Source organism: Chelon labrosus (assembly GCF_963514085.1).
Source record: "Chelon labrosus genome assembly, chromosome: 7".
NCBI lineage: Eukaryota > Metazoa > Chordata > Actinopteri > Mugiliformes > Mugilidae > Chelon > Chelon labrosus.
In genome coordinates, this window is record NC_140343.1 from 7,183,568 (window position 1) to 7,193,823 (window position 10,256).

At 40.9% G+C, this 10,256-nt stretch overlaps 1 protein-coding gene across 4 annotated transcripts in view; it reads right to left on the reverse strand.

The window, feature by feature from the left end:
* The window catches only part of swt1 (SWT1 RNA endoribonuclease homolog), a 23,083-nt gene extending 18,462 nt beyond the window's left edge, over positions 1–4,621 (reverse strand). For 2 of the 4 annotated variants that reach the window (XM_084548349.1, XM_084548348.1), the window contains exons 1-6: positions 3,966–4,244; positions 3,460–3,533; positions 1,375–2,425; positions 1,142–1,271; positions 885–986; positions 275–472 (exon numbers count right to left, since the gene is read on the reverse strand). In XM_084548349.1, the coding sequence (XP_084404475.1) occupies positions 275–472; positions 885–986; positions 1,142–1,271; positions 1,375–2,425; positions 3,460–3,533; positions 3,966–4,100 (1,690 nt within the window). In that variant the 5' untranslated portion in view covers positions 4,101–4,244. Of the gene's footprint in view, positions 1–274; positions 473–884; positions 987–1,141; positions 1,272–1,374; positions 2,426–3,459; positions 3,534–3,965; positions 4,245–4,498 lie in introns of those variants that run through there. The other 2 variants (XM_084548350.1, XM_084548351.1) reach the window with 2 other exon arrangements.
* Between the last annotated feature and the right edge of the window lie 5,635 nt (positions 4,622–10,256).

Genomic DNA, 10,256 nt, shown 5'->3' on the forward strand with positions numbered 1-10,256 from the left:
GATGCAACTTGCATCCCTTCATGTCCTTGAGATGCACTGGAAGTATGTTATGATGAAGATGAATGCTTAGAACAGCTTAGTGTTAGTGCCACCTAGTGTCCACACAGAGAACTGCCAAGCCCCGCTAATACACTGACAACACATCTTTCACGTAACACTACTTCAAAACACTATTATCCTGTTACGACGACTCAACCCAGAGAAAAGGCAGAAAGGAATAACTCCCCCCTCTGTCTTTTGTTATTCTGAGAGCGCTGTTCTGAAATCAACTCACTGCCGCTGCAGCTCTCCGTGGCCTGCTGCATCGACTGGCCCCACAGGCGAGGTTCCCGCCTCTTCAGCGACTCGTGTATGTACGAGATGGCGGGAATTGCCAGGTGGGCCACAGAACCCGACAGGCCTCTTCCCTTTTTTAGAGAATCCAGCTCCTGAAGAACCACCCAGGGGATCAAGACGAGAGGGAAGCCCAGACCTAGGAGAACAAGAGATGGACACAAGGCAAGTGTAAATAAAAAAAAATGTCTTCTTTAAATTAAGTCCCAACATGTGCTGTTTTTAACATCACTGATCCTGCAGTTACAATATTTATTTGCTTGTTAATGTGGTCCACAACTGTAGATTACCATCCTACTCCAGCAAGCGTTCCATGAAACCAAATAAGGATATAACATTTATTAAAGCTTTGTCTGTTTTTCCTGTTCCGCAGACAGTCCTAAATTATTACCCAAGGAGCAGGTAAAAGAAACCATTGCTCCTTTTGTGCCAGAGATGGAACGTCCAGCCTTTGGCTCAAACTGAGACCGTCTCTCGTGGCAAGATGACTCATTGTATAAAATGTAAAATGCCACAGTTATTGTTAGTAACTGTTCGTAGTCTTTAAACACCTCCAAGGCCGTGAAATCTGATCTTCTTCACGTAGTCCAGGTGACTGAGGAGAACGTTGGTGTCCAGTATGAGGATGAGGCCTTGCTGAGGTGTCTGTCTGTCTGTAAAGACAAGCGTACACTTAGTTGAATTGTTTTTCTTGCCTATTATAAAAAGACAATTTCTGAACACAGTAAGTAAATCATACAGCGTAGGTCAAACCATCTACAAGACAGTTAAGAAACTTGAGTTCTGTATCTTTACAGTGTTAGCTTACTGTGTGTGTCTGCGGGTCTCTCCTCAGGAGCATCTATGTCCATACAGGTGAGCTCCCCATAGCTCTGCAAAACGTTCAGCTCCAGCCTCTTCCCAGAACGAGCCAGGTGAAGCTCTTCAACCACTTGCATCTACAGAACAATTTTAAAACAAACGAAACTCAAGAATGTTGCTTCAAAAAACTATAATCGAGAAAAATAATATATCATAAAATGAGCGATGTTTCGTAACTACCTCGTCATACCACGACTCAGTGTTGGTGTCACTGGTAGCTTTGAGCGGGCGGGGCGCAGGTGAGATCTTATCTTCTAAACTAGGAGTAACATCCGAACAGATGAGAGACTGTTGGACAGTTTTTTGCCTTGAGGTGCTCGTCGAAACCCCAGAGTCTGAAGGTTTAATGTCACGTTTGAGGTTTGCGCTTGCAGAGGTAGCGTCTTTGCTCTCGGCTTTGCTGTCTACAGGTATTGGCTGAACCTTTTTCGGTATCTTGAATTTAGGAGGCACAAACGGTAAGACAAAATTTATTTGTTTCCGCGTAGATGACAATGGAGTTGCCCTATGTGATGTGACATTCTTCGACACCTCTTGGGTACTCTCTGTGGTAGTCTGCTTGGTGGAAGTGGTGGAAGACGTTTTTGAGGTAGAAGCAGGTGGAGTTTTTGAGTCTGCACAGATGCTCCTTTTGGTATTTGACTTGGTTTCTTCAAACCACTGGCACATCTGTTTGACCAGCTCCCTTGTTTTTCGTTGTGCGGAATCCCCTGAGACAGAAGAAGAGCAAGCTTCTCTGGTCTTGACAGTGCTGCTGTCATCTCTAGCCCTTGGCGTTTCCTCAGCTGAGCGCTTTCTCTTACGTACATCCTGCCTCTGTTCGTACTGTCCGGCAGAAACTAAACTGGGAGTCATCGGCTGCTTTTTTAATTTGGGCGGACTCCTTCGCGAAGACTTCTTATCTAATCCGCCTTCGTATGTCTTCTCTGTTCTCCGATGATCCCGACCTGACTTGCTGGTGTGCGAGGATTTTGAAGGTCCCGCTTCCACGGTCTTACTTTCGCCGACGGATTTATCCTTCCCTGAAATATAATTTTTTGCTTTACTGGAGCACTTTTCCCCGTGGAGAGGCGCAGAGTCTCTTTTCGATGTTCTACAGTGTTCCTCCTTATTAACAGGTTTCTGCTCCGGTGCTTGAGTTTTTTCCAACCTGTAAACAGGCTTTTTGATCTGGCGAGTGCTTTGGGAATAAACAGTAGATGAAACAGACCGGTCCTGTTCCTTTGCACAGCTGCATGTCAAGGAAGAGAAGAAACATGACGGTCAGAGGTCATTAAAAAAAACAACAACAAAAAAAAACAATCGTCTGCATTTACGAAATTACTGGACTGCTATTTTTATACATCCTGTTTAAGCTACAAACACTGCAGTGATACCATGTGCAGAAAGGGCCACTTTTGGATTAATACCAGCACATCAAAGAATTAGGAAGAAAACAAAGACCAGCATTGTCTTTGCATCTCTATTAGCACATTAGGAAGTCAGCTTTTACGCCCCAAAACCCCTTCATGACTCAAAGACTTCATGATCTAGAATTCAGCAAAAAATAAAAGTATAACCTGAAGGGGTCACCTGGAAAACCAGGGTCTTTTTGAGGCCCTGTGATTAATTACATGGATAAATTAAAAAAAAAAGTGAATCACACCTGACTCACACTGTCGATACAGCGCTGTTTATCTTGCTCTTTTGTTTTAACCACTATGTTAAAGAAAGAGTTCACTGAGATCACTGATCCATGATGTATTATTTTACTTCTAGATAAACACACAAAACGAGCTGTGCATTGGTTTTTAAGGTTTTTAAAAGTGTCAGACAAATAAAGATAAGCACAGCACAGGGTGATACTGCTCCCTCCCACTGACCTTGGTCGGTGGGAGGGAGCTGTATCACCCTGAGTAGTTTATCTTGGCCTCCTTTGCAAAACGTAAGCCAGGAATGAACTCCCTTCTGCATCTGCTAATCATCACTTTGAAATCTTTTCACCAAGGTTACGGCACATTTCAATCTCTATCTCTATTTTCTTCTCGTTATGCACTGATTTATGTGTGTAGGTATTTGCGGGGTTTCGGAATAACTTATTAAATTAGACGCGGCACCAGGGAGTGGGGCACAGGTGAAAGGACTTGAAAAGATATATAAACCGAGTAATAAATTGTGTTTATTGTATTTCATTACACCTGTTAACTGAATAAACAACTAAGGACGTTGCGCTTAAATGTTATCAACATACATTTGTTATTAACGGTCAAGTTTGCTTTAACTAACCTCTCCTGACAGCGTTCATCTTGCTTCCTCTTGACACCTCTGCAGTAATTAGTGGCATCTTGTTCCCTTGACTTCTGAAAACATGAAAAACAACAAGTTGTTAGTTACTAAGCAACAACTTTCATTTTGTGATTTTTCAAATATCTGGCTGTTATTATATGAGATATATGTTTGAACAAAAACAAGAAAAATTACATAGCAGATTTGGATTTTGGGAAACTGTGCTGAAAATTACTTTTTACTCTTTAATGTTTTTATTATACTAACTGAAAAAAAAAACTGTTCATACTGTGGTAGCTGATATGAGAAGGTATGTTATTTATGGTTTTGCAAAATGCTTTGATTCACTTTGTATTTAAATGGGACACCAAAACAGATATCCTCATCAGTTATCCTTAATTGATTTTACAGAAACTTGTGGTCTCATGACACAAAGTTATCTCCAACCGGTGGCAAAACAGTAGCTGACGTAAAGCAGTAAACATAACCGATTGCCTTTTCCTCACCTTTTCATCTTCTTCACTTGAGGAAGGAGACGACTTCTTGCGCTTTTTCTTTTTTGACTTTTTAGACATTTTCCTGTGAAGGTAATTTTGAAGAGAAAACAGTGGCTCTTCAGTGGATACAACAAACCCCAGCATGACTTTCAACAACACACCACCTAAAGTAGCTCGACAGATAAATATAGTCAACTATTAAATGAATAAAACGATTTAAAGACTTGCCTATAAGCATTTTCACAACGTGGTAACTTTAAATCATTAGTGATTAAAAGACAAATCAGTCTTTCTGAGGCATTAGCGTTAGATGCCTCAATGCAAGATCAGCAAACAAGTGATTAACTGTGGCTAACTAAGAATAACATAGCGTAACACAAACATAACTACATATAAGATTTTAGCGAAATCCAAATTGTGCAGTGAAAGTATCCTAATACTTTACATAAATAGTGGCAGTTACTAACAGTAAACAAAGTTAAATGCCACCGTTAACTCATTTAAGCTAACAAATGAAAAGAATCACGTAAACCGCAACTTACAGCCTTTTTTCTTCTTTTCTGCCTGAAAACTGCGAACATTCATTTTAAGGTCTAAAGCACATTTGACAGAAATAAGCGTGAAATTCCCAGCCAAGTAAGTTACCCTAATGCCGACAGTTTTCCAAAACATCCACCGCTCTTCCGGGTTTTCTTCTTCTACTAAGATTATTTTTTTTTTCTTCCGGTTGCTACGCTACCGCCGCAGACTGGACTGGAGATGTAAACACCGTGGCCTTGTAGGGAAAGATAAACGCACAAAACGAGCTGTGCATTGGTTCTTACGTATTTCAAAAGTGTCGGACAAATAAAGATAAGCACAGTTTAGACTCAAGGTCGGTGGGAGGGAGCAGTATCACCCTGAATAGTTTATCTTGGCCTCCTTGCAAAACATAAGCCAGGAATGAACTCCCTACTGCATCTGCTAATCGTCACTTTGAAATCTTTTCACCAAGGTTACAGCACATTTCTCCGTTCTGCGCTCTCAAAATCACCTTTTACATTGGAGATTACCATTAGTTGTTTAAATTCATTAATAAATTTAGGTGTGGAGCTGTATTATACTGAATACACAATGTGTTCATGCACTAGTCTAGGTCATCCATCTAAGATATATTTGAGTTAATTAAGACTATTGATTGACCCAAATTATGGAGAGATATAGGAGAAGTTTCAACGGAGTACTAATTCAGTGTGGTCCTTAAAGTGGAAATTTCATATTTAGACTGATTTATTTTGCATTCACATATTATTTTACGTTACAAATAATGTATCAGTGGGTTGCTCTTTGTGTTCCTGGCATGTGCAACACTGGAGGAGAGAGGCTTCTTTGTTATCAGTGTGTGTCTGTCTCCGTGTGCTTTGTAATCATAAATCAGCCTTGAAGAGAGCTGGCTTTTGTCTTTGCAGATCCGTGTCTTTTGTCTGTGTATGAAGGGAAAACAATATTCATGTGCATATTCACTCCACTGCATAGTTTTCATGACAGTCCTTGGGTGAACCTACGTGAAAACTGCAATAGTTGTTATATGCCACACAGTGACACTGCAGCTCCATTCCCAAACATCTTCCCGTCCTTTGGTTTCTCACGAGCTGACTGTTCTTCATTACTTTCGGTTAACAGCGACGGTTTACAGTTACTTTGAAGAGCAACGGAAACAAATCTGCTAAACCTCCAGAATGTGAAAGGCGTCCAACTGTACAAAAACTAAATTACCTCAAACAGCTAAAGCATCAAACTGCTGCTTTCTCAGTAATACATCAGAATATTAAGCCATAAATATAATACTAGAGGGGGGATTCTGACAGATTCAGTTCTCTTGGGTGTTTTGGCTGCTTTAAATTGCACACCTGCAAGCAGGATTTGCATCAACCCAGCTAGTTCAGAAGCCAGTCCTGGTCTAATAGAGGACTTGCACAAGAGGGATGTGGAAAGTTGAAGGCTGCCTGGCGTTGACGGTAATGGATTTTGAATGATGCTGCTAAATGTAGCTAAAGCATGTGCATGATGTATGCCTGCAGTCCTGAGCCCGTCAGTCCCTTCTCTACTTCAGGAAAAATCCTGTGAACACTTTTCTTATTTATCTGGAGCATCAGAAACTCTTAAGCTCTACTTCTTCCTCATAATTCTCAGACACAGTGCATCCAGAATATGCTGAAACTTAATTACATGTGTTGCTCCCCTCTTCAAATTTAGCAAACCAACAACTTCTGGTGAAAGTCATCGCTGCAGGTATCCAAGCACGAGAATATCGTCAGACACAGAAACATTTACCTGGGGGCTGATTGCCTCAATCAGCACTGTGTACTCGTTTAACAAAGGAAAGTAAAGTGCATTAATTTACAGTATATGTAAAAGCAGCTTTAACAGCTAGAAACTATGGAAATTAAAAAAATATTTGCATATTTATGGATTTCATTTGTGGGAGGAGGCAGTTTAAGAATTTACAACCAGGTAATTCAACTTTTTTAACGCATGTCAAGCACAAACTATCATGCAAAACAGTATTTTTAAATATCTTCCAACCTTAAAAGGATTGTAAAATAACATAAAATGCAGAATTTTGACTTGCAATAGTCTGGCATCGCTACTTTACCTTAAGAAGAAGATTTAATACCTCCTAAACGACTAGCACAGAGCCATCTTTGGGTGTCTGGACCACGCTTCGAGAAACATTGCTGCCGAAGACTTTAAAAGTGTCAGAAAACCGACGACTAACAGATGAGCTGTGAGTGGTACCAGCTGCAGGGAATAATCTCTGACCACTTCAGTAATCTTGGACAGGAATGATAACAACATGTAGGGATCGTGACTGAAACGGTTAAATGTGCAGGGATTCAGTAGATGACACAGCTCGGATTAGATCAATGACATGTTAAATACATAAAGATCATATTTGAGATTGGAAACAGCTTCTCTTGTTTTGTAGTTCACAGAGACGGTTCATTTTGCTTTTTTTAAACGTGTTTACGATGAAGGTCCAGATCTCAAACAGACTCATTCAGAAGATTTCATCATCAGACGGCCACTTGTGGCTCTCACATTAGCAAGGATCATGAAACTCGACCTTTTCTGTAAACATTAAAGGAGAAAACCACAGTTACAGAAATGAAAATGTGTCCCTAATGTCATTCTTGGTGAATAGGAGCGGACCGTGAAACACTACCGCCGCTCTGAGTGGTTCAGTCAGACTGAATCACATTTTTGTTTTCTCTTCTCTATACTCTCTTTGAATTCCTGTAAAGGAGGGCTGTTCTGTGTGTGTGATTCAGATGTTTGGAACCAGGCTAAACTGTGCAGCTTGCAGTCTAATTGCCCTATAAAATCAGGGTGAAAATCATCTGTTACTTGATGAGCTTTGTTGTTTTGCAACTTGCTTTGAGATATTTAAAGGCCCTTTCAAAGACATTAGACCGATCACAAATTAGAGTGAAATTCATATGAAGTAAAAGGCAATTCTGTCTAATAAATGCACCTGAGTAAAAGCTCTGTTAGAGTACTGCGGGACCTACGCATGCAGTCTGACTCGCTCTCTGACAAATGCTAGTCGGCGCTGTGTTTTTTTTGCCAGTTGGGTTCACTGTTGTTTCTATTTCACTTCACTTTCAAGAATGTTGATAGAAACTTTCGCCAAATTTTCACCGAAGACGAGTCATACAAATGTTTGTATCTCTGAACCTCCTCGGTTAACCTTTCCTCGATGTGTTCTACTTCAGTTGATCCAAAACAATCGATTCGAAAATTGCAGAGATGGAGGAGCAATTTCTACTAAAGCAGAAACATGCAACTACCAAGCAGACCAATCACAGCTCTTGCGGTCTCCGTCGCCACGGTGCGTAGTTACATTTCTGGGGAGGTGCATGTCAGGCTACAGCACTAGGGTCTATGTATGGTCTACGTATGATCTGCGCTGTCGTAGCTTCTGCTACGTAAAGGGGAATTACCTTTTTTTTACTACCTGGACCTTATTTCTGGCATAAAATACGATTATTTACTCACCCATATAACTTTGGAGTCATTTGGAGTCATTCAGACGATATTTAGATCCACGTATATCCATATAGTGGGAGTGACTGGGGCACCGAAACGCAGCCTCGCAATAACGCATTATCTGCCGCGAAACTCATTCATTTCACCAATATTTTGTTATGATACGCTCGTGCTATTCCCCGTTGAGTCCGGAGTTACCTGTTATCATCATCCGGGGTCTGTAGATTGACCTACTAACCTCTGACCTGGATGACGTCATCTCTAAGCGCCACACAAACCCGCGTGGCTTGTTTACCTGTAATTTGCTACTGCTAGTTTTTTGCAACATGGCTGAATATTTTTCTGATTCTAAGGTTGTGGACGACGACTTTGTTTATGATGGACGTCCTTACTGTTTTGAGCCAGAGTATACGGATGAGGAACTTGTTGAAACAGCTGGCCAAAGTTTCGCGACTGCAGATAATGCATTATTTAGAGGCTGCGTTTCGGTGCCCCAGTCACTCCCACTATGCGGATATACGCGTATATAAATATCGTCCGAACGACTCCAAATGACACCAAAGTTATATGGGTGAGTAAATAATCGTATTTTATGCCAGAAATAAGGTCCAGGTTGTAAAAAACGGTAATTCCCCTTTAACACAAAAGTCTAAACTGCCTTTCAGTCGCCCTTAGTCTGGTATGACCTGTATCTCATGGTGGCTCATGTAACTGGAGGGTAAGAGTTAGGGTTAGGGTTAGTTTGTGGACTTTATCATTCTTTTTAACTTTCATTGTCACTAAGGAGTAGAAGAGTCACTGTAAGGCATAAGAACTGAACAGAATAGGATTTCCACCCTGAAGAACTGGGATTTTTCTACCTGATCTGTTCCTTCTCTGTCTTTCTTGTACTCATGTTCTATCCCACTTGCAAAGCAGCACATTTCCAGTAAATTCAAAGACATTTGGCCTCAATTAAAAAGCGGATTTGGACGGACGGTGACTGCTTCTGTTACGTGTGCGTGAATGTCCACATGTGCTCGTGTGTGTGTGTGATGTTTAAGTATGTGTCGGGGAGGGCCTTTACATCGCTAATGGTTTGTTCAGAAACCCGAGCAGGGTGTTTTATGAAAATAAGAAAATAGCGCTTTGGTAGTTTAGATAATAGATGGCTACCGTGAGTGCGTGCTGTTCGTACAGATTTTACGCTTTCTGATATAAGAACTGCTTAGGTCTTTTGAGGTCATGCATACAAAGAGTGTGGCTTCACGGCACATTACTTTCAGCTGCCTTCATCCTGATTTGTATCCCTAGTTATCCCTAGTGTCCCTCCATATAGTTACGCTGTTTTAGTCAGGTATTGTGAATAGCAGTGGTTCCCAATCTGGAGGTTGTGACGCCTTTCGGGGTCTCAAATAAATCTGTGGGGAAACAAGATGATTGTTGTTGAGAAAATAAATAGTTTATGCCGTAAATAAATAGTTTACGTCTTCGTTCTCTCATTAAAATGCTCAAAACTCGTGTTCACACTAAGGTCACACGGCTCATGATGAGGGGCCAGAAGTATTTGGTGTTTGTTAAATCTACAATGATTAGAATGTAGTTGTAGTCAGTTAATTATATTCATTTATTTATTGATAAATGAATTAGTCTTGATCATTTTTTAAAGCAAAGTGCCAAATATTTCTACGGTGACGTTTATCAAATTCTGAAACATCCAATTTAGGCAAAATCATCTAAACACACCACTGTGAGGTATTATAAAACAACTGACAACATAACTAAAATAATCTTTAGTCTTACATGTTAGTTTTGGGGGGTTAATAAGCCAAGAGTATTACGCCAACCTGCAGTACGCATGCCTTTCCTCGCAGGACAGAGTGCAAACTCTGGTTTCTGCTACCGAGCCAACAACCATCCCGCTCACCAAATATTTATACGACGCCATTTCCCCTAAATCAAAACCTAGGTGATTCTCTCTCCATCCCATCGCCGGCGGAGATGACTCCTCTTGCAAGTTAAAGTTTCATGTAAACAAACAGTGCTTTCAGCGCCGTGTCCTAAACATCTTGACTCGGTCCTAGAAAACCCTGCTTGGCTCCGCGGCTGCTGTCAGAAAAGTGGTGACTAACGCTCGGACTGGCTCTGTGACAGACACCTACCTCAACACATTCTTCATGTCTCTCTCCTGTTAATAAATGCTCTTTTATAAGTCCAATAATTGCCCTTGGAGAGAGTTCCCAGACTATAAAGGGAAGTTTGTTTTTCATAATAGTAATGGTAAAGTGTTAA